The sequence below is a fragment of the Curcuma longa genome, chromosome 20, assembly GCF_044706935.1.
Source record: "Curcuma longa cultivar G26 ecotype Majalengka, Jawa Barat chromosome 20, ITB_CL_G26_1.1, whole genome shotgun sequence".
NCBI classification, from domain to species: Eukaryota; Viridiplantae; Streptophyta; class Magnoliopsida; order Zingiberales; family Zingiberaceae; genus Curcuma; species Curcuma longa.
The window spans coordinates 3,709,828-3,733,319 of NC_133880.1; the positions used below are offsets into that span (position 1 = coordinate 3,709,828).

A 23,492-nucleotide genomic window follows, 5' to 3' on the forward strand; every position below is an offset into this window, starting at 1 on the left:
AATCTTTGGGGTGCTAAATGGACTTTCCCCCCGATTTCCAATCATTCAGCTTGTAACGGGCGATATACTAGCGGGCGGCTTTGTATCGTCTTCCCGAGTTTGTAATATATCGGCCCTCGCCACTGTTATCTCACCCCGAGCTCCGGGTCACTTCGTACGGCTCCACCGGCGCTTCTACTGTGGCCTCCGCATCGACAGGTGCTAGCTCCTCCGATTCGCCATTCTTTTCGCTTGTTCTATCGTGTTGCTTAATCTCCCCCGAAAGCAGACGGTTTGATCCTCTCTTCGCCGTCGAAGCTTCGTCGATTTGTTCTGGTTTCAGTCAAACCCACCTAGATCCTGTTGCTTCCCTTCTCTTTCGCCCCTTTTGAAATTTCCCTTTGAGGTAAGAATCGAAGGTAGTGTTCTCTGTTAGTGCTTTGATTTTTTCTTCTATTTTCCCTTACCTCTTTCCCTATTCTCTTTCCAAAACAAAAAAAAAAGGTTTTGTTCTGCTCACTATTTTCCTTTGGGGACAAGTAAAGGCTTTTATTATTTGCTTATTATCCTGTGCGGGCTTATTCTTGGTGCCATCATATCTCCTCGATCCGTGTCCTACGTTGATGGTGATATATATTCTTCTTTTTCGAAGATATAAATTTATTAGGAAAAATGCTTCTTACTGATCTAAAACTTAACTGCCTTCCACAATAATGTGGGAAATGCCATTTGCTGCTTCTCTTTTTGTGTGTTTGTATGTATATCTGTACCACTGATTGATTTGTTCCACTGACAACCTGTGTTGAGAATAACTAGCTGCACAATTTAATGATTTGAACTCTGTGTTGCAGATAGGTGTAATTAGGAATCATGGTGAAATCTACCGAGTACTATGATATATTGGGTGTTAGCGTAGACGCGTCTGCTTCTGAGATCAAGAAGGCCTATTACCTCAAGGTAAATAGAAGATTCCTCTGATGAAGATATATTTGAGTCATTCTTTTTCCCATATTATTGTAAAAGACACTTATTTCCGCCTCAGAACAGTAAGAAAATCCTCTGGACAAGTTCAGTAGTTCCCAATAATAAAAGCGAGTCATTCATGAGTTCTTCAAGTTGAACCCTTTACAGGTTCAAACTGATGTAAAAGTATTAAACTTGTAATAATAATGACGTTCTATTCTTGATAATTCGCATATAGTTAAGAAGATTTTGTTGAACTTTAATTGTCAGTGGATTGGAATGATTACTTGCTCATTTGTATCAATTGAAAATCCTGAACCCACAATCACTTTTACCATATGATGCTTAAATTAATGGTCAGATCCGTCCTAGCAATATATTTCAGTTTGTCTCATCTAGTTAAACATTTGACGTCACTATGAAGATTTTGACCTTTTAAATTGCTGATTTGGTCTCTTTATCTTTAGGCAAGATTGGTGCACCCTGATAAAAATCCCGGAGATCCACAAGCTGCTCATAACTTTCAGGTGCTTCCTATTGATTGTTCCTAAAATAGTGGCACAATTACCTAATTTTCTACACGAATATTTTTTAATATGTACAAAAAGAAATAGTCTCTTTTTATAATCTATGTTTTATTTGATCAAAAAATACGCCTTGCAATTTGCAATCCACAATTTATTGCAATTTGCAAATGGAAACATATATAACTATACTAATAAATTTAAGATTTATAATTCCTTGTGTTTCCTGTCTTATTAAAATAATATTCTATTTGAAGATACTTGGCGAGGCTTATCAAGTCTTGAGTGATCCTGTGAAGCGTGAAGAGTATGACAAGCACGGAAAGGAAGGTTTTCTCCAGTAAGTTCATAGAAAGGATTTTCATACGATGAATCTTCACTGAGATAGCATTGGCATTTTGGCTGAATTAATGGTCCTACTAATGACATTGTTTTATTTTGTCCAGTTACTTATATGCTAATAACTTTAATATGTCAGAGATTCCATGGTAGATCCTGGTACTGTCTTTGGAATGATGTTTGGAAGTGATTTCTTTGAGGATTATATTGGACAACTGGCTTTAGCAACCATTGCTTCTGTAGAAGCAGAAGAAGAATCAAATATTTCAGACAACAGAAGACAACGAGTGCAAGAGAGAATTAAGGTATAGTTAGTATTTCAGCAATCCCTGAATTACCTAGTTAGAGAACTCTGATAGAATCATGCTGCCTCTACATTCTTGCACGTCTGCATGCCCTTGAGAATTGATGTATGAAGTTATAGGCAATGTTGCTGAAGAACTTAATTTCTAAGCTTAGCTCATTTGTAAAAATCCAGTGTTGCATGTGGTGGATTTGAGTTTGACTAATCATCCGTTGTGCTAACCAGGTTCTAAGGTGTAATTTTCTTCTTCTTCTTGATGTTGTAGGGTCATACATCTATAATATGTTCTGTTCAAAATACTGAGTCATAACTATTATTAGAATTATAATTACATGATGAATATGACTAGTCCCATATAGGATATTTGTGATATGATGTTACGATCTACAACTTTATATATGTTGAAATGGTTATCTTTAAATAAAATAATCCTCTCAACTTAGCAGATTCTCCACTAATAGCTGCTTGATCTAGTGGTAAGTGAGTTATATTCAGAAGACTTTTCAGACAAAGGTCAGAGGGTCGAATTTGTATAATGACACTGTTGGGGGAGGCTTTTAATCTTGTCCTAGCAATGTGATGCAAAGACAGTGTTGGGCGTTTTAATCTTGTAAGAACCCTAATTTTCACTACCCTCTCTTTGTGAAATCCTATTTTTATGTCCTACCTCCTATTGCATATTTCCACAGGTTCACAACAACCTATCTCTCTCACTTACTGTAGTCAATCTATAGTAATCGGGGAGGCCAATCCTCACATATACATAGCCAGCCAGTTTACCATTCCCTGGCTTCAAACTTCAGACTGCCATTGGATTTGTCTCTTTACTTCCTCCCTACAAAGGCCTGCTACACTCTCACCAACATTGACAAGAAGCGTATTCATCAAAGTGACCCTCCAATTGCCTTCAAGACTACCACCACTGATGTATCCATTATGCTCTATTGCCACTATGAAATTGCTGCTGCCCTCTCCTGTGGGAAGAGGCTCAAGAAATTCAAAGAGGATGAGCTGTGGGAACCATAGACGAGTTTGAGAAAAAGTACACTCAAATATCTCTGAGTAGCAATAAACATTTGCCGGTGGGACTCTGCCAAAAGATATGCATCTAGTGCTACCATCAAAGATTTTGCAAGCCCTCTTCCCTTCGCAGGTCGCAATACAATACTGTCCTCTCTTTTCATCCTTGCTAATAATATCGCCTGTTGGTATGCTAGTCCCTTTCCTTTATAGTAAGCTCAACCATCTTGTCAATGGAGGAGCTTGCACACTGTAAATCTGCATCAACCCCTCCTCCCAAACAAATGCCAATTGTTGCTCTTAAACCTAAAGCAAACAATACATGCTGCTGTATCTTGACCTTGTCAGATCTAGGTCCATGCTAGATGCCTACCTGTTTTAAAAAGAAATTGTGGTGAATGATTCATAGAAAGAGAGAAAAAACAATTTTAAGAAAAGAAATGAAAGAAAGAGGGAGGCTATAAAAAGGGGCAGTTAGATCTAAAAAATTACAAATAAGAGAAGGCCATACTATAAAAGAAGCAAGTAGTGGATTACAAGGGGTGAAAGATCTGAAGCATGTAGTCTTCAAGTTTTCCACTTTCATTAAATTGCACCATTAGATTCTATTTCAAAACCTCTCACGTCTTGTGTGAATAATTTAAGATGAGATTAGTTATTGTTCATCCTTTGCAATATCACTCTTCTCTTAAAGGTGGTGTCAAATTTTATGACACCTTCTCCCTCTCTTAGAGGAAAATGTTTGGCAATTTAGTATCCTCTAATGTTGCCGTTACCCAAACCTATAACCCTCCCATTCCCATTATAGATACTATTCTATCCTTTATCCTATGATCGCTCCTGTCCCTGCCTGACAAGACCCACTTTAACACATCATGGGACCACCAATAATCAAAATAATAACAAATTAGACTTCTAAAAGTAACTGATCCAATCTTTTATAAACAAAATATCTACTAAAGATATGTAAGAGACACGTAAGTCAAGCTCTAATAGTTGTATACCTGATAAAGTCATAATACCTATTAAGTCTAAGATATGTATAATTAATATACATATACATGGATATCCAAACCTAAACACATTCCATTATTGTGTTGGATATCTACTATTTCACCCAAACATAACCGGTTTAACAGGCATGAAATGATTAGATGGATTAGCTAGTTATGGGTACCCAAACTCATTAAAATGGGTCAAGTAATTGCAGGTATCCAAAAACACTTGTTTCACTGCCATCCATTTTGGTTGTGACTTTGAAAACACAGATTCGTCATTGTCTCTCTTCCAGTATCCTCTCTCTCAAGTATATCAAATTTTTGTCTCCTCTATGACACCTTTATCTCTTGTAGTATGGATTATTACCCGGTCTTTCTCCTGATATTGGCCCATCTCAAGTGTTTTTTGAAGACTGTCACTAACTTCATCCTCAAATATATCTCAATTCCACCCCTGAGCTCTTTCAAACTAGAACCTGGCATTTTCAAGCCAATGCACTTGTATAGTGTCTTGGTCTACATCCTTGTCAAGTGCCTTGTTTAAATTTCTATATGATTTTTTACAAGTATATGTTACAAGATGGACATATCACAATTTGTCTCTTGCAAGTATATGTTACAAGTAGTTGTAGACATTAGTTATTTGTTATATGGGGTAATATCAATACAATAGTAAGTTCTTTTTATAACAATAATTCAATATTTCATGTCTATCAACTTGCTTCAGTCAATTTCATCTCAATTTGGCTCCAGTAGTCAATTTCAAGAAAGATCAATACTTAGATATGCCCTTTTGGTGGACATATATCACAATTTGTCTCTTGCTTGATAGGGAGGGTTAAGAGTTATTAAAAACTAGAGCTATGAATATAATTACACGTTGAGTAGTTTTAGTCCTACATTAGTTATTTGTTATATGGGGTAATGGTTGATTCAATACATATAATCTAGTAAGTTCTTTTTATAACAATAATTCAATATTTCATGTCTATCAACTTGCTTCAGTCAATTTCATCTCAATTTGGCTCCAATAGTCAATTTCAAGAAAGATCAATACTTAGATATGCCCTTTTGGTGTAACTGTTATAAGGAAATATCAAAGAAAAACCTCAATAAAGACTATCAAAACAATGGCAAAGAAAAATGATAAATTTAGCATTGCAAAAGGAACCAATTAGTAGGCTTTAGTTAAAATAACTTCTTGAAGTTAATTGTTGTTCCCTGTATATGCATATCAAAGTCCTATTTCTTATTTGTACACATTCCTATATTGAATTTTATCAGATATGCCACAAACTTGAAGCATATGCTTTCTCTCTTAGGCTTTGTTTACTTTGGAGGGTGGATAGAGGAGGGAAAAGGATCACGGGTGGAAAAAGATCAATGGAAAAGGAAAGGAAAGAAAGAGAGTAAGAGGTGAGGAGGAATGGAGGAAAGGGAAGGGAGAAGAGGGAAAAGAGAGGAGAAACTTGCGGCCGGGCTGGCTGCGAGCTTGCTTGCTGTTGGCTCACTGGAGACCGGTCTGGGTGGTTGGTCGCTGGATTTAGAATGAGAGCTGCTGGGTTGTCGTATTTGGTACAGGAGGAAGGAAAGAAAGTTTGTTCTGCCAGATTTGAGTGGATGAAAAAAGGGATCCAAATTGATCTGTGCTTTCCTTAATTTTACGCCAAGTAAACCAAGGAAAGTGTCTTGACTCTCATGCAATCCATCCTTTTCTTCATCCATTCTTCAGGTGAATAGGGCATTAGTCAGCTAATGAAATGACTTGCAAGTACTGGGAGGACAAAACAGTAGAGAGAACTCACAGGGACCATGCCGCTGCTGACATTGCTTGTCTTGCATGATAAGGAGACAAAAAAGCACTGTATCCTTTGTTACTTATAGGAAAAGAATAAATGAAACATTAGGTTATATCATCTTCACAACAAGTTTCTCTTCCCTTGTCACTTTTTTCTTTATGCGTTCTCAGATTGTTTTTGGCCTCTCTTGGCAACATGATTTTCTTTACCTTGCTATTTCTCTCTAGCTCATATTTGATAAGCTTATTGCTATCATGTATACTTGTACATGCGACTCTGGGAGCTGATTTGTAAACTTGCTGAACAAGCAGATGCAAACTCACACGTACTACTTTTCAACTAACCCTGTTATTAGCAGCTACAGCTTTACTGTGCCATGAGTAATATGAAGAGCAATATGGAAATCATTGCTTTCTCATCTTTTTTTCCTTATATTATCTTTATTTGAAACTTTTTCTTTTACATTCCTTTTTCTAGATTTTGTTTGATTTACATCTATTAGACTATCTCATTAAAGTTTTATTCACCATTTTATACTAGTTTATTGGAAGAGTGATATGTAGCTTCGGTATTTTAAATAACTATCATATGATGCTTTATGGCCATCCAAATCTGAGTGGAAGCAATTACCACAGAACAATAGACATGCACTGGAAATGAGTAGGGACATTTATCTCATCATAGTACTGGACGATGAAGATTGATTTGCTGGCATGTCATATTCAATTGCAAGTCCTAATCATTAAGACTCAATTTCTCACGAATGCATTTCGTTACTTCAAAATTTGTATTGGTTCTCTAATGTGTATGATCTAAGAATATAGATGCAAGCTCTCTGTCATGTTGTACGCTATTTATACTTCACCTACAAGGAGCTTTTCTAGTTTAATAAGGAGCTGTGTTGGTTCAACATAACTATATTGTGATAATTTCTATGTATCAAAGTGCAGGAACTACAAAGAGAAAGAGAACAGAAACTAATCCAAACTCTGAAAGATCGTCTTCATCTGTATGTGTCAGGACAAGAAAATGAATTTGTGAATTGGGCGAACTCTGAAGCAAGTCGTCTATCCCAAGCTGGTGAATGCTCATTTACCTCATTATTTCTCTCTATTTTTTTAATCATTGTAAAAGTCCATAATACCTATTCACTGGGGGAAAAATGTGGTTGTGAGTGGTGTTATCCTCAATGTTCTACAATCTTTTGATCAGCAAATAACTAAGACAGTCAAAATAAATTTTGAAACTGCATCTGGTATTGCACTATTGTTATCAGTATTGATTAGCCTTTTCTTTATCAAATTGCCACCTGCTAAAATGAAATATTTATTTTGTAGCTTTTGGGGAGCCTATGCTCCACACTATTGGTTATATATATGCTAGACAAGCTGCTAGAGAAATTGGAAAGAGCAAGCGATACATGGGCGTGCCATTTATAGCTGAATGGGTAAGAGATAAGGGTCACCATGTAAAATCACAAGTTAATGCAGCATCAGGTATTCGCGTGATTTTCTACATCTTTTTTTCCTTTCCATGAGTTTTGACATTTCCATTCTTTCTCATTTTAGGGGCAGTGGAACTTATCCAGCTTCAAGAAGGGGTGAAAAGAGAATCACAGGATGCTGAGAACCTCATGAAAATCATGGAAGAGAAAAAAGACGCAATGCTTAGCTCTTTGTGGAAAATTAATGTGCTTGACATAGAGTCCACTCTTTCACACGTCTGTCAGGCAGTAAGCACTGTACTTATAAGTCATGGCTCACATTGTACTGCATTGGCATAAGGATAAAACTAGATATTATAAATTCCTATATTCATCTAGTGTTTTGGTGAGATAATTGGAAGTGCCAGAACGTGCTTTAGATTTTTTTACGAGAATAATTAAATGCTTGATTGAATTCAGGTTCTAAGAGACAATACTGTTTCAAAGGATGTTCTGAAGTTACGAGCCAAAGCATTGAAGAAGTTGGGAACAATTTTCCAGGTAAGGGAGCTTACTGAGAACTATTTCATTCTAGATATACTGTTGATCTCTAGTTTTTAGGTACTGTGAATTAGATGAAGTAAATAACAAAATAAAATTGAATGTGATGGAGTTTGAACATGTGATTTTCTTGATTTCAATATTTTTGTTTTTAAATACGAAATTGATTGTGGCGCATCCTATCCAATCCTGCATAATACATAAGAAGTAGGGCAAGATGAGGTGCGGTGCATTATCTTCCCATCCTATCTGAATCTTGAGTAGGGCAAGTTAGCTGGGCAACATAATTTACATAAAGTATACAACATAAACTTTAATATATTTAATTTTTCTTTAGATTTTATGTGGAAAAAGTGGGGTGGGACATTAAATTGTTATCTCTTTCCTGCTCTATCTTGCTTGCAAGTTATATTTCTTCATTCAATTCCCCTCATCTTAGTGATGGGGCAGGATTCCCAGATGCCTTAGGACAGGCTGATATTGTTTTCATTGGAGCAGATCAAATTGCTTTCTTTATTCGTTCCCTTATTTTGTAATCATGTTTACTTTGAAGGAGACATCCTTACAATCTCATTGGTCATTTCACCCGATATTTGTTCTTTCACTCATATCTTAGCTGTAAGTATAATTTCTCCAACGCATTGCATAATGGAATTTCATTTAAATTCATCCAGTTGCTGGTGGCAGAATTGGAAATGAAGGCTCAATATTTTAAATAATAGGAGTGACATTAAGACATGCAACTCTAATCTTCGATAAGATATCAATCATCATTTTCTAAAATTTCCTAACAAACATAATGTTGTAAAGTAATTTAGTCATTAGTCATGCATAGGTAACAAAATACTCTGGAACAAAATCTAAAATGTAGCTTTTCATGGTATTGGAAGTAAACTAATAACCTCCTGAAAATATTCATCCTTAAATATTTAATAACAATATGAAATAATGTATGAAACTATAATATAAATTTAGAGAACATCTCCAAATCTGCACCAGGTATTGTTGAAACAATTTATTTCTTTGAAGGCCATATTACAATAACAAATATATAAATGCAATACAAGTTGTCCCGCAATGATTGGAATGATAGGAACAAATAAGAAGCCATGTACTGAAATATAAATCTAGAATAATAAAAGAACAAAAGAAATATCTGAAATAAAATAGTCATTCTAAGCCATTCAGAAGGAAGTTCTTCCTTGATGAATAGAGAAAGGAGGTTGGATGGAGAGAAGATTAAGAAAAAGTTGATGTGATATATAAGAGAGTTTGCATGGGAAGTTTAAGATTCAGATGTTATCTAATTAAGGGGTTATCAATATAAGGAATTATATTGTGTCAGATAATATATAAGATTTTTTTGTCAAATAAATATGTTAAATTCGGTTTAGAAATAGTACAATATGCATCAATATTAATTCAAACAAAATGAAATTATTAGAAGCTTCTAATTGTTCTAAATTGTGCAAGTGAATAGCAGAAATAAATCGAGTATTATTTTAACAAAAGTAGGTTGACTTTGATTTTACATTGTTTTTAATTTCTTATATTTTGATTACTGTGATTTTGCTATGATATGACAGATCAACAATACATCTTATAACACAAACACGTCTCTGAAATCTAAAATCTCTATTACGCCAGTGCCTTTTGTGGTGATCTCTGCCATGAAGTTTGTCTAACTGCAGTCTTATTCTGATCTATATCAGGGTGCAAAAGATAACTGTAGAAGGGAAAGTAGCCTTCGTGTGGAGACTAGCACCTGCAATATCTTTAGACAAAAAAGCAATTAGCATTTCAGACTTCCGTGCCAAATTGCTCTGTCGATTGGTGAAGGAAATCCATATTGTAGTGTGTAAGGAGCTCATTGGTTGATAATGCCCAATTGTACTCCATAACCTCTATTAAGTTTGTGGGCCATCTCTATTGGCATGATAACATGTTTGCATATTCGATGAGGGATTTGACAGCAGCACAAAGATAATTTACCTTGTGTAAGACACGTTGCTTGTTTGGTGGTTTCCTTTTCCTTACCCTTGTCCAGAGGACTGATTATTGAGAACTAGCCGTCTGTAGATTTAAATTCACAAGTTCCTTCTATATTCACTTGTTTAAGTCAAGAATATTAGCACCAAGAAACTAATTATATGGCTAATTTGGACTTCTTCATGTGGTTTCTGCGATATAATTTGTCACAGGTTGCTGCTGAGTCTGAACGGAGGAGTCATGTGGTTAACGTTGACACTCTCCAAAGGTAATATTAGGGTTTGAAATCTCTGAGTGGTGCAGATGTTTTGATCATTGATCGGAATGATATTATTTTCGGTGTCATGTCAACGTTTCGGATGTATGGTCCTGATGATAATTGGAGATGGAAGAACTAAAGTGATGAAGGGAAAGGGGAAAAAAATTATATAATTTAGTTTATTGTTTGTTTTTATTTGGAATGCTATAATTTGGATATTGTTCTATACCAAGATAAATTATAAAAAAATAATATAATCTAAATTTTAACGTGTGAAGGGGTATTGAGTATTAATATGATAAGCTACTTGACGCAGAAGACATCGTCTCAGTTTTGAATAGTATGGAATTTTGATAATGTATTAGAATAATATCTTGAAATTTTAAATCATAGATAATACTATCTTCTTTTTCTTTTTTTTTATAATTCATCTGATTTTTTGAATCGATTAAATCTTAAGATCAATCTGATTTTATAAAAATTTAAAATTTTTTACGCTGACTATCAAAGTAAATCAAAAAAATACATAGTTGTCCTCCTAGGAGTGGCAAAATTTTAGGATGCATCGAACTGCATCTTAGGTTTATCATTCTATTGGAGAAAAATCTTTGCATTAACTGCATCTTAGGTTTAGGATTGGAGAAAAATCCAGTGCCTAACCAACAATAGTACTATCCTCTTAGAATCATGTAAGTTGAATGGTCAAGTGAACTAAATGTTGATCGTCAAGAGTTGCCATTTTACACGTATAAACTAGATGGTGAAGTTGTATGGATCAATATTTCAATTTATAATTTGGAGGGGGCTTGTGATCAATGATTGGAGTGGGAAGGACACAGGGAGGTAATGGAAGAGAGGAGGAAAAATAACTTCCACTTGGATTATTAGCTGTTCTAAGGCCTACGGGGGAAAAAACTGATGCATTAGAGGCAGAAACCTCATCAAAGATCATACCAGAATTATAGAATAAATGCTCATGTATACAGACATAATGTAGTTCACCTTATGATGGTAATATTGACTACAGTTTTATCAAGTGAACAATAAATAATAACCACCTACAAGGTGCATACATTGCAGCTCTTCCTACAATACCCATGTGAATCCTTGACGCCTACCATATATTGAGGATTTTTCACACACTCACCTGCTAAGGCCCACTGCGGACAAAGAACATTCTCATCTTCACACCCTGAGCTGGAGCTTGTTTGGTGTGGGTTCTCGAAAGACCTCACGTGAATCCATTTTGTCGCGGACCATTTTTCGCCCTCTATGACAGGGCAGCTTCCGTGCAAACTCTCGGAGTCCGTTGTCGCATCAGGGTGAAGGCTAAAGAACAGCAAGGCATCACCTTTTGAAGGTTTTACTACAGAAACAAAATCATGGCCGGAAAAAGAAAAGGATTTGCATCAATTTGTAGATGAAATACTGAAAGAATTAGAATCAGAAAAAATTGTTCAATAGCTGTGGTATAAGTGATACCTGCATAACCATTTTTTGCACAGTCTGACCAGCTGTCATCCTTCAACTGAGATAACTTCCCCTGAGATGATAGAAAAAGAGTATGGGTGTCTCTTTATGCAACGTATTTAATGATGGATCTATTACCTTCGCAGAAGGAAAGATGGTCTCTCCACCCTTCTGGACATTGGACAGGTACATTAATACTGTGGCAATTCGATGACCTCCCAGTTCTTGATTGGCTTTGTCATGAAAGAAATCAAAATGAGGCTCATATTTTTGGCCAAGCTCATAGTGCAGTATTTGAAATGACTCGCCATTTTCTGAAAAAAAGGTGGAAAAAGTAAGGTCATTTAGGAATAATAAATTCTTTTACACAGCAAATCTTTAATTTAAGGGATGTAAGAAACCTTCTGGAAGGAAGGTCCAAGCAGCAATCCTCTTCTCGATTCTTGCGACAATTTCATCCTACAAGAAGATGGTTGCAAATATAATAAAACTAATCTTCATAGTGTAGCTCAGCTGCAACTACCACAGAAGGGGGGGGGGGGGGGGGGGGGGGGGGGGGGGGGGTGTGTGGAAAGGATGATGCTGATGGCATGTTGCTCGAGAGGATGAATAAGAGGGAAAAGGGAAGGGGAAGGAACAAAGAAAACACATGAAAAATTGGCAGACTGAGTACTGTTTCTTTCCATCTTACTCCACTATTCGCTCCCATCTCTTCCCAACATTTATCCACACAAGTAAATAAATCACAAAGGACAATATAAAATGTTTATCTCTGCATAAGAATGTGTGTCAGCATGCATGAGAGTGTGCATTGGCTTTGTGTTGTGTGTGCACGCTTGTGCACATTTGTTTACATGATTCCGAGAAGAAAAAGAAAAAGCAATTCAGTGGGTCATTAGCATTCTGAAACAACTTCAAGTAAAGAACAAGAGTTGCCTGGAGCATTTAAGGTTGACTATTCAAACTTTACTCACTTTTAGATAATTTGTGAAAAACTGCTAATCACAACTTTTCCATCAGGAATCTATTGGGTCCAAATCAACTATAAATCACATTTACCATCTACACACACATATAATGTGCCTCTAATTGTGACATGATCGATGGACTGACATTTAACTCTCTCTCTCTAAAAAAAAAAAGTACTAGTAATTACATCAAAAATTCTAAAACAACACTATGGACAAACAGCAATGGTTGAAATATTAGTGATTCATAACATGATATTGCATCATATCAGATAATCTGATATAATGTAAAGAAGGGAGACGTTCTAAAATTGAGCCACTTCACAGCTGGGTTGTAATGTATCTCTCTTGTGTGTCAACGTGGTGTAGGATTTTAGAAGATAATCTAAAATTGGGCCACTCATGTTCATTAATAGTTACGAATAGGGTGTTTGTATTGAGTAATGACCAGACTCATCTATATTTGTTGTAGAACTCACCATCTACCTCACAACTGGGTTATAATGTATCTTCCTCACGTGTCAGTGTGATGTCAGACCTGGTCATTCAAATTAAGTCTCTTTATCAGTAAAACAAGGAGTCCACTATGGTCGATGAAGTGACATTTGGAAGGCTAAGCATGCCTTTATGCAAGTAACTGTATGCATAAGTTGACATTTGAGCCCACTTTTAGTTAGCCACACCATTATGAGATCAAAGTTACCTAACAAGCAAGCTATCACAATAACTGACTAGAGGAGTAAGAGATTAAAGGGCAAGGCAATAAGATAGTATAAGGGGTACAAGAGGTTAAGAGTCCACTTTAGCAAGGGATATGGTTAGATAAACAAACTTGAAACGTGAAGGCCTAGAGGTCAGTGAGCCAATAGAGCTGAAGATAGCATCATAGCAATATAGATCCTCAAGTTCCTCCTTGTGGCTAGCACTCAAGGAACCATTAATGACATACCTCCTTGCAGCTAGCACTTAATGACTCAAGGAACCCCAAGATATTCCAATCAAAGCAAGTAAATCTAGTATTGGGATGCTCATGCAAGGACCTCAATTTCATTAGAAAATTTCAAGCAAGGACCTACATAAATAAAGCTAACTGACTTGAATGGCAATGCAACAATATCTTAAAGTAGCAATTTACAGGCATTATACTAGCCAGACCTCATTTTCATTCTAGGGCCGATCATATAGCTAGTGAACAACAAAAGACGAGACACGCTCTCAATGACTAGGTGTCACCCAGCGAGTTATTCTAACTTATTCATTCTTTCTTCAGCAACAAAGAAGAAAAGGGATGTCTCAGCAAAATAATAAGAATCAGCCATAGTGGAGACTATTTATCCCCACCTATTCTTACAGATCCACTACTAGTCCAGAAAGCTTGAGCATTGGAATCATTTACACGAGGAACCTCTCCAAATTGATAAGGGTGGGCAAGCATTATAACCACAATATCATGAAAGGACCAGAAACATTAAACATTACCTGCCTCTTTCCGATGAACATGCCAGAGCTCGTCCGCACCTCACTCATCAAACTCTCCCCCGAATCATTATCCGCGACCATAGATTTCTCCAACTTATCCTTTGCCTGCTTCCAGATCGCTCGTCATTAATCGAACTCATAGAAAACCTCAATTCACGATATGTAATACAGAAAAAAAAAGTCGAAAGATTCTAACCAGAGAGATGAGATGGTCGCACTCCTCGTCGGAGAGGAATCCCTGGTACAAGAAAGCCCTACCAAACACCAAGAGCAGAGTGAAGGACCAGGCCGAGGCAATCCTAAAAGAACAAGAAGAAGGCGGGAGGGGAATCCCTCACCTGGGATTCCACGACAACTCAATTACTCGAGAAGGGTCCACGAAGTCGGAGTCCGCCAGGCCGAACGGCGATCCGAGCAGAAAAAGCGAGAGGAGAAGGGGGAGGAGGAGACGATACGAAGAGGCGGAGGATCCCATCACCGGGGAGGCGGCGGAGCAAGAGGAAAGGGAATCAGATCGGTGAACGCGGAGAGGAGACGACAGCGAGCAGGTCTACGCAGGCGGACTCTTCGCCCTCCTTTGTCCTTCCTCGATCGCCGGTGTGGTTACGCCTCCACTTGCAATGGCTGACGGTGATCTGTGGGCTCCGGCCCAATGTGACATATATAGTAATTTCGGTTTTTACTAAACCGCTCATTTTTCATTCCAACCCACCTAATTTTTATAATACTTACATCATAGAACATATTTCCATAATGTATTTATACCCTCAAATTTAAATTTGATAGCATAAATTATGAATAATAAAATTTTAAATTTATAAAGGATTAATAAAATTTATCATAAATTTATTAGAGCATCTACAATGAATGCTCTAACGAACTGTTATAACGTCTCCGGGGCAATGGTGCAATAGTAGGACATCTGGATTGTAACTCAGGGACCCGCGGTTCGATCCCCAGCTACGGCGTATTTGCAGGAATTTTCCTCCAAATGGGGAACGCAATCAAAGGATGCTGGGCATCTGGATTGGCCGCCGTAATGGATTGGCCGCCGTATGCGCTTCCCGATTTACTCTGGTGGTCGGTGGGAAACTTCCGTGGGACCGGGCCGACCACCCCCAGAGAATTGATGTTAAACATTCTTGTGGAGGGGTGTTATAATACTCCTCAAGTTGAACGTGTTCAAACAATTGAAAGCGTTTAATTAAAAGTGGAGTGGATCAACCAAGAGGTTGGTCCATCCCACGTGTATTTTTTTAATTTTTTAATTATATTTATTAAAATGATTACTTTCAATAGCTATTTTAAAATTGAATAAAATTTTTAATATTATTTTTTAAAAATAGTAAAATTATTATTTTAAAATAAGATTATTATTAAAAATAATAATACCTAAATCCATAAATAATGAGTGTTAATGTTAAAAGGAATACAGATGAAAGAGATATATTGTTATACGAGTATGTGACAGTAGACCCTATACTTTTTAATGAGATGAATGATATTATAAAAAAAAGAATATTATAATAGGAGTGGATTGTGAATGCTCTTAAGATATAAGATAATAATACTTATTAATCAACACTGTTGATAGATTCTTCATATTCTCCTAATTTAAGAAATATTAAATTTTTGAGTGTTACAGGTAGATTAAAAAATTTTGAATCATCTCAAATTAAAATTAATATATTTTAAAAATCTAAATTTTATAAAAACTTCACAAGTTCATTATATCAATATCATCAATGAGTTTCTACAATTCTATTGATTTAAAAAATATTAAAATTTTAAATTATATAATTAATTATTATTTTAAATAAAAATTAAGGTACTATTAAAATTTTTTTAATATAAATTAATAATATACGTTAATATATATTAATTTTAATTTAAAATAATTTAAAATTTTTCATCAATTAAAATGAAATTAACTATAAATTAATAGAAACTTAAACTTAGGATATTTTGAGTCTAAGATATAATTAAGTTATTACGATGGAATAGATTTATTGAAATAGAGAAAAATAATTTTTTCATTGTTAATTTTTTAATTTATTTTTTGATAGATGAAGATCGTTGAATGGTGAATTTCAAATTTTGGGAAGATATTTTGAAAATAGGTAGTATGAAAATTTGTAATATGAATGTAGCATGACATACTCAATATAAATAAGTCCACTGATATTCAATGATAATCCCAGTGAGTGTGTCATCTTGCCCCCGGGGTGAGTTGGTTACGACGCAGCAGACTTGCAGAAGAGGACAAGGGTTCTCATGTAACCAAAGTTTACCAACTGCACTTTCTCGATTTACAAACTCACACAAGGTGACGGATCCAAGTGCACTTTCTCGATACTCACACAAGGTGACGGTATTGAGTATGTTTCATGCTACAATTTTGATATTACCTATCATTATTCTTTTCGAAAATCAGATTTCTGAAACCTGCATGCATTCACTGTTCAGTAACATACCTAGCTTTGCTATTATTGGAGCTCAGTGAATAGCCTTGTCCCTCCTCTCAAACCCTAACCGCGACGATCCGTCTGGTTTCGCTCCGCCAGAGCAGCGGCTGTGATCGATGGACAGATACCAAAAAGTGGAGCAGCCGCGACAGGAATCCGCCATAAGCGAAAACGAGATACGAATCACAAGTCAGGGTGTCATCCGCAACTATGTTAGCTACGCCACGAGCCTGCTTCAGGTGTTGACATCTTACATCGCTGATCTATTTTGTTGCTTAAGTTTTTTTTTTTTTTTCCATTTTACATGTTTGTTAATTCTAAGCAGCTCTATGAATTGAGATTGACGGTCAATGAGCAGTTTCTCTTGTTTGATTTATGAATTATGAATGCTTCGATGGTCGATGACCATTATCTTCTTAACAAGACCTTTTTTAGCATGAGAATAAATCTCTGGTTCGCATAGATCTTTATGGAAGAAAGTTTTATATGCATCAATACGTAATGCCTAATTATTTCTTGACAATATTCTGAAGTTGGATAGTTGATGGATTGATCAACTGGTGACGTCAGTATGTCTGCGAAAAAAGACTTCAAAAATAAATGCTTGCGCAGTGTGATGCTCATAAGAGTCATTGGATATTGCTCACATTTTTCTCCCGTTATATTCTGATTTTTGGAACCTGGTTGGTCATTTTAACCATGTAACATCTTATGGTAGAACTTAGAAGTTGTATCCAGATTGTTTCTGTCATATTGTTACTTGGACATAAATGCCATATGGGGAAGTCCTTGACATGGTTATGTTCACACATAATGTTGTGCACCTCGTGGCCTTATTCTTTGAATGATATTTCTTTTAGAAAGGAGAGATTGTCTGCATTGATTAGCTAACAGCATAACACTGGAACTTGTGTAGTCTTCCTAGTTTCTGATTTTCTCATATGCTTGCAACCTGTGTTCTTCTCCCAGCATTTTCTATTTTCATTACACATAATATCCATAGCCTTCTTACCATAATTCCTCAATAAAGTTAGCAAATGATGTGATTTGCCTTATTTTAAGGTTGAAACTTTAATCTAATAAGATGATAATTTATCCTGTTTCCTAAATCTCATTCTCGTGATCTTTGATATCTTATAGACTGAAATTGGAGTTTAACTAACACACTAGGTCTCAACAATCACAAACTTGTGAAATGATGCTTGAAATCCTTAATTGCATAAGGTTATTACTTGTTACAACACAATGAACATCTTACTTAATTGCCCCTAACAATGTCATTGAACTGTTATTCTCAAGGAATTTATATCAATCCCGGTTACTTCATTGCAAAATCCAACAGCAGCCACCAGACCACTATCTGCCATCTGAGGAGTTCAGATCTAAATCGCAACTTTGCCTGGTGGGTTGCTGATGTGTCTGTCGATCCCCTCTTTGCTCACTGACCATAAAGAACTCGTAAACTCTCACATCCATGTGAGTGGCCTCCTGCAAACCTTGCATTGACATCAAGGTTTGCATCAAGTGATCCTCTTTATCTCCAAGCCATCTGCTTTGTCTTATAATCAGCTTCTCTGACCTCTAACTTCACAACAGATTTGAAAATTGTCGACTCATCAGCCTCCTGAAGGTTCTTTTCTCTTCCTTATCTCACAATCAGAAATCCAGAGCCGACCTGTAGGTTCTTTTCTTTTTTCCCTTTAGATAAACAATTAATGATATTGCAGTGTAATTCTCTTGCTTTCTGCACCAAATTTGCTGTTCTTTCCCTCCTCTTGCCTCTACATTTATTTGTTCTTGCAGTTCTCCCTCCTGTTTTCTCAGTTTACTTTTTTGTTCTCCAAGGCTTAGTTTGCATTCTAGTTTTCCTTCTATTGGCATTTCAAATTTCTCTTCTGCTCTATTCCTTTTGCTTCTTCCTCTCTCTCTTGATTTCTCTTTCCTTCTAAAAAAATTAAATCTATTCTATTTGTATGTAGTGAAAACCAAATAGAGCAAATGTCCTGTTCTTATTTTGCCATATCCAGCAAAGGGTTGAGTTGTGCTATCCATCTTCAACAAAGACCTCAAAGGGTCGAGCTATGCTATCCATTTTTCCTCTAAGACGCTCAAGTGTTTTCCTTTTCCCTCAGGTTATTGCATGCAATTAGACGAGCCGCTTTAGGGAGAGGCCCACTTAAGAGCTGTTTTTTGAAAACTCCTTTTATCCCAGTTTCATTTTATCTTTTCTCTCTTTGGCCTCTATTACTGATGTGCTGGTTTGAGGTCAAAGGGACCGTTGCTTTGCTTGCATGCTTCATCAATTGTCTCCAAATTTTTGCTGAAGGGATCATTAGTTGTATGCTTTGTTAACTCATGTTTTTTTATATTCATCTAGTGTGACTATTAGGATTTTATTTTATCATGATGTTTAAGTCCACATTTTTAGTTGATGTAATGGGCTGGATTTAATATTCATCATCATACATGTTCTATCTTAAAATGTACTAAGTCTATTAGGTATTAGGTGCAGTGGGCGTACTCTCACATTATTTCTCCTGGGTTTAGATTTTATCATTAGTTTATATATACCTGTGACATGGGCTATATCATTATGTGCGATCGAATATTTCCTTTCACCTAGTTTTACACTATTTATAGCCATTTTTCCTTTCTTAGTATGGTTATATTGTCCATGGCATCTTAGAAAAATAATGTTGAAGAGCTGAAAGTATATGCGGATGAATGAAATAACATATTCTTTCACCCAGAATGAATGGAAGTTTGACAATGTGTATAGCATCTTCTTTTCAGATTAAGTATTGTCATTCTCTTGATTAGTTAATGTGTTGTTAGATTTCGGAAAGAAAACCATTTTTTTTTTTTGGATAAGTAAAAGATGTATAGCATGTGACAAAATGTACAAAATGGTTCTTGAGGTACTGCTTACGTATGATGAAGTGTCAGATCAGAGTAGACACCTAAAGACCTGTATACATGGATTTGCACAGTCTTGAATATCCTCTCTATATCTAATTGGCCCTCACAAAAAAAAAACTACAATTTCGTACCCTTCATACATAACTGACCCTCCACAAAAAACCACTCTTTGATCCTACATACCGTGGCACTTCAAGCAGGACAAACTTGTTAGAGAGATTGTTTTAAAGGCAATGGGACAGGCTATCAGCAAAGCTGTGGCAGTTGCAGAAATCATAAAGGTTGGATTTTGTATTTTGCACCTTTTCCCCTACATTTTCCTTCATATTTGCATTGAACTTTAGCGCTATATGTTTCGTGTATATATTCTTTCTGCAGAAAAGGAATCGTGGGTTATATCAAGATACTGCAATCAGTTCTGTCAGTATTACTGACGTGTGGGAACCCATTGAAGAAGGCCTTGTGCCGTTAAGTCTCAATATTTTTGTTGATCATATATTGTCTGAATACTTTGCTACTACACTTGTGTATGTTAGGATACTTAAATTTTTAAAATTCTATATTCAGTCTGGAGACGACACGGCATGTTTCAATGATTTCAATCTCTCTGTCAGCCAGAGAATTAAACAAAAACTCCCCTGGGTAGCATATCTATTTCTTCTACTTGGGACGTTATGGTATCTTTTAATTACCTCAAATCCTTTTCTTTATTTTCTAGGTATCAAGTTCCCTTGGAGCAGCCAAGGCGTCAGCCCAGGTATCAGCCTCAACAGCAACTGCAGTTTAAAATAAAGCAAGAACGGAATCAATTCAATGAGGGTACTTTCTTAGCTCTCATTTTTTTTTTACATATTGATTTTATTAATTCAATTTAGTAATTGGCTTGGTAAAGATTCATATGCCGGCGGACACATTAGAGGTCGGGGAAGAGGAAGAGGAGGAAGGGGTTGGGGAAGAGGATATGGTAGATATGAATACGACCAGGGTGGGTATGACAACTACCAACGCGGATATGGCGAATATGACTACAATCAAGGTGGATATGGTTACAATCAAGGTGGATATCATTACAATCAAGGTATTTTGTTTTAGACTTTTAGGTTGCTTTAGATGCAAAAATGTTGTGTTTGTTTTCTTCAACTAAGCTGACAAGGTTTTTCTTGATAGAAAATGGTGCTTGGAACTCCAATTGGGGTCGAGGAGGCAGGCGAGGCAGAGGTGAATGGACTTACTATGGTAACTTTGTCTACTCAGTCTCTTTTATCTTATACACAGATCTTCCTTATAAAGTAATACAGAGGAAACACGTCTGCCCGTCTTTTTGAGACTTCTTTTGTTTTCTTTAAATTATGCCACGTTTAACAGACCATTCTCTCTTGACTTTTTACCCATGAATTGAATGCTGTGGCTAATTAACCCGCTTCTCTCTGAAGTTGACGAGTCAAATCAACTTCTTCGTTCATAAAGGAGGAATAACATGCATGCAATAGCAGTAAAGTAATAATTAATACATTTACATGGACAAAATAACAGTATATATCCATCAAACACTGAAAGAAGCCTTCAAAGCAACATATTTAATGCAGATTTTATACTCATGCAACGTATAGATAATAAATACATTCTTATAGCAAAACTATAAATAAAAATTTAAAGCGATTACTCATTAAACTTAACTAATTTATTTTCTTAAATCAAGCTTAATTTAAATTTGTTATATAGTAAAAAAGTTCATTTCATAATTCAACTTTCTTCCTTTTCTTTAGTGTAATTTCCTAATTTAAAACTCTTACTAAATTTTTAAAATTTTAAAGAGTTAATTATGGACATTGTTTGACATTTAAAAAAATTTAAATAAAAATGTGAGGATAATTTATATTCAAATATAAAAATATTTTTGATCAAAGAATTAATGGGATAATTTTTTTAGACATGTTATCATTCTGTCTAGTGAAGTTAATGAATATACTTAATTGGAAAAGAATTAGTCAATGCGTGAAATTGAGATTTTTGATGATAAATTATGTTTGTTTTATGTAACTAACCCTTTGTAGATTAAGAACTGTTTACTCTTTCTAGAAATTTAATGTATTTTCTGGTAATCACAGAAGATATTGGTTAACCAAATTACTTCTATTATATAGATAGTAATAAACAATCATCTTAGACTATGTAAATTTGACTAGATTTGATGCTACTATTTGGTTATAGTGACCGCGTCAATTATGTCTCAACTCTGATAGATATATTCTATGGGTCATGCTGGCCATTTTTTGACATATAGATGATAGAAAAATTATTTGGTGCCATGATGATATGCCTAACTACCCAAGGTTTAGAATCTAGTTCCTAGCTGGTTTCGGTCCTTGATCGGAACAAGATGTGTTGGATGTGTCAGGTGTTGATGGTTGTGCCAAGCACCAACTCTAAGTGGAAGAAGAGGAGAACAAAGCATAGGAGGAGAATGAGAAATCATCATTGTACCTCGCCTTTGTCTGACAACTAGGGTTCCATGGCTGAGGAGGAGGAGAATGAGGTGGATTAGGCAGAGGAGGTGAATAATGAGGAGGAGGAGGATGAGGAGTTGGTTGCCTTGATCTCACTGCACATGTTTCCTTGCTTGCCTTCGTCACAGGCAGAGGAAAGGCAGACCAAACCCAAAGCTTTATGCATGCCTTGGTCTCACGACTAGGCTTCGATGAGCCTTTAAAGCTTTGATAGGTACCATATCTCGAGTATTTTTGCATTGGTTGGAGGGCAACAATAACAACCAAATCTTTATCCCATTAAATGGGATCGGCTATATGGATCCTCCTACGTCATTGGTCTCAATCATCTATTATATCATGCTGGTTGGGTGGCAGAATGAAAAAATTTGCCAATGCCAATTAACATGGAATAATTTCTTAAACTATGCAACTACCTTTATAAAACCTATCATGTTATCTGTCTTGCTACCTGAGATTAACTGTATCTGCTTCTACAAATGACTTGCAATTCTTTTATAAAAGGGAATTATTTTCTTTTCTTTTAAAAGCAAAACTTTATCATACTTACCTCTGTTAAACTTCTGACTAACGTTGTGATCTAATGTGCCTAATATGCTTTGACGAACATCATTCTCAAACGTGACAGGTGGAGGATATAGTGGTGGCAGGGGTAGCAGCGGAAGGACTGGTGGAAGAGGCTACAGCCGTGGACGAGGAAGGATGGGCCGCCATGGGTGAGGGAACCAGGTACAGACTTCAGACATCGTGTGTTTACAATACTTATCGTGCCTGCTTGGTTAGTTTTCGCATAAAGAAAAAGTGTGTTCTCCGTTGCCTTATCTGGGGAATTATCTATTAGTTATGTTTTCACAAGAAGAAACTTTAGCGGCAAGGAAAGTGGTTGCCCTTTCTCTGTCCCAAGATCTCTGTTTAGTTGATAGGTTTTTGTTTCCCATGTCCATAGTTCAGTGGAGTTTGTTCAGATGTACAGTGTGCATACTAGCAGGTATGTAATTCTTTGCTTGAATGTTTGAAAAATCAGTCAGTTTTGCTTCTGCTCGATATAATCTTTGTACAATATAGATGCAAAATCCCGAAATGGATGACTTGGTTTGGATCTACCTTATGAAATATTGGTTTAGTTTTTATTTTCTGTCGCAAAAATATGATCTGTTCAGTATGCTTTCATGCATTGGCATAATAGTTTTGAGTCGATTTAATGATTGATCTTTAACTTCTCCAACATTATTTGATATATTTCAATCTTATATTGCATCAGTTAATCCCTCAGTCCTGGTCGTAGAAAATTGGTTATGTTAGAATTCTTGTTTTATTTGTATAGGATCAGATTGTTTTTTCGTTTTTTAGTTTGATCCATTATTTAGTGCATTCTGATTGATTCTGAAAAACATTAAAAAAAGTAGTTTTTAGTTTTATTTTCTATAGAGTAAGATTAGCATGTCTCAACACTTTTCATATGAAATATCCTAAGAATATGATAAGATTCACTATAAAACATGATGATTTTTTTTAAAAAAATCTTT

At 35.9% G+C, this 23,492-nt stretch overlaps 3 protein-coding genes across 8 annotated transcripts; 2 read left to right on the forward strand and 1 right to left on the reverse strand.

The window, feature by feature from the left end:
• Window positions 1-118: 118 nt before the first annotated feature.
• Window positions 119-9,956, forward strand: LOC141813825 (chaperone protein dnaJ 10-like). 5 transcript variants are annotated; one of them, XM_074701812.1, is made up of 11 exons: window positions 136-198; window positions 269-385; window positions 831-936; window positions 1,410-1,469; window positions 1,724-1,806; window positions 1,945-2,110; window positions 6,877-7,006; window positions 7,264-7,422; window positions 7,495-7,658; window positions 7,830-7,910; window positions 9,623-9,956. In XM_074701812.1, the coding sequence occupies exons 3-11, from the start codon at window positions 850-852 to the stop codon at window positions 9,704-9,706; spliced, it is 1,014 nt and encodes a 337-aa protein (XP_074557913.1). In that variant the 5' UTR covers window positions 136-198; window positions 269-385; window positions 831-849; the 3' UTR covers window positions 9,707-9,956. The 5 variants fall into 5 exon arrangements, with proteins under 5 accessions (XP_074557914.1, XP_074557916.1, XP_074557913.1 ...); XM_074701814.1 differs by having other exon boundaries at window positions 835-936; XM_074701813.1 differs by lacking the exon at window positions 269-385 and having other exon boundaries at window positions 119-198.
• A 1,140-nt stretch (window positions 9,957-11,096) lies between these two features.
• Window positions 11,097-14,693, reverse strand: LOC141813330 (putative prolyl 4-hydroxylase 7). Its single transcript, XM_074701275.1, has 7 exons — window positions 14,414-14,693; window positions 14,272-14,329; window positions 14,076-14,180; window positions 12,030-12,087; window positions 11,767-11,942; window positions 11,641-11,701; window positions 11,097-11,524 (listed from the first exon to the last, which is right to left on the reverse strand). Exons 1-7 carry the CDS (start codon window positions 14,548-14,550, stop codon window positions 11,217-11,219), a joined length of 903 nt encoding a protein of 300 aa, XP_074557376.1. The 5' UTR covers window positions 14,551-14,693; the 3' UTR covers window positions 11,097-11,216.
• A 1,864-nt stretch (window positions 14,694-16,557) lies between these two features.
• LOC141813250 (uncharacterized) lies at window positions 16,558-23,015 on the forward strand. Of its 2 annotated transcripts, none has more exons than XM_074701184.1 (8): window positions 16,558-16,779; window positions 19,660-19,740; window positions 19,838-19,926; window positions 20,027-20,101; window positions 20,178-20,278; window positions 20,352-20,537; window positions 20,627-20,677; window positions 22,595-23,015. In XM_074701184.1, exons 1-8 carry the CDS (start codon window positions 16,657-16,659, stop codon window positions 22,684-22,686), a joined length of 798 nt encoding a protein of 265 aa, XP_074557285.1. In that variant the 5' UTR covers window positions 16,558-16,656; the 3' UTR covers window positions 22,687-23,015. The 2 variants fall into 2 exon arrangements, with proteins under 2 accessions (XP_074557285.1, XP_074557284.1); XM_074701183.1 differs by having other exon boundaries at window positions 16,560-16,779; window positions 20,627-20,695.
• Window positions 23,016-23,492: the final 477 nt, after the last annotated feature.

What these genes read in the sequence shown, in the direction of transcription:
- LOC141813825 (XM_074701813.1), top strand. Translation starts at nt 850, where the DNA reads ATGGTGAAATCTACCGAGTACTATGATATATTGGGTGTTAGCGTAGAC. An exon ending in AAGCTGCTCATAACTTTCAG is followed by an intron (nt 1,470 to 1,723) that starts GTGCTTCCTATT and finishes TTCTATTTGAAG; the next exon opens with ATACTTGGCGAGGCTTATCA. An exon ending in ACAAGTTAATGCAGCATCAG is followed by an intron (nt 7,423 to 7,494) that starts GTATTCGCGTGA and finishes TTCTCATTTTAG; the next exon opens with GGGCAGTGGAACTTATCCAG.
- LOC141813330 (XM_074701275.1), bottom strand. Translation starts at nt 14,550, where the DNA reads ATGGGATCCTCCGCCTCTTCGTATCGTCTCCTCCTCCCCCTTCTCCTC. An exon ending in GCGACCATCTCATCTCTCTG is followed by an intron (nt 14,181 to 14,271) that starts GTTAGAATCTTT and finishes ATCTGGAAGCAG; the next exon opens with GCAAAGGATAAGTTGGAGAA. An exon ending in TGTTCATCGGAAAGAGGCAG is followed by an intron (nt 12,088 to 14,075) that starts GTAATGTTTAAT and finishes ATCTTCTTGTAG; the next exon opens with GATGAAATTGTCGCAAGAAT.
- LOC141813250 (XM_074701183.1), top strand. Translation starts at nt 16,657, where the DNA reads ATGGACAGATACCAAAAAGTGGAGCAGCCGCGACAGGAATCCGCCATA. An exon ending in TTAAACAAAAACTCCCCTGG is followed by an intron (nt 20,102 to 20,177) that starts GTAGCATATCTA and finishes TTTATTTTCTAG; the next exon opens with GTATCAAGTTCCCTTGGAGC. An exon ending in AGGTGAATGGACTTACTATG is followed by an intron (nt 20,696 to 22,594) that starts GTAACTTTGTCT and finishes CAAACGTGACAG; the next exon opens with GTGGAGGATATAGTGGTGGC.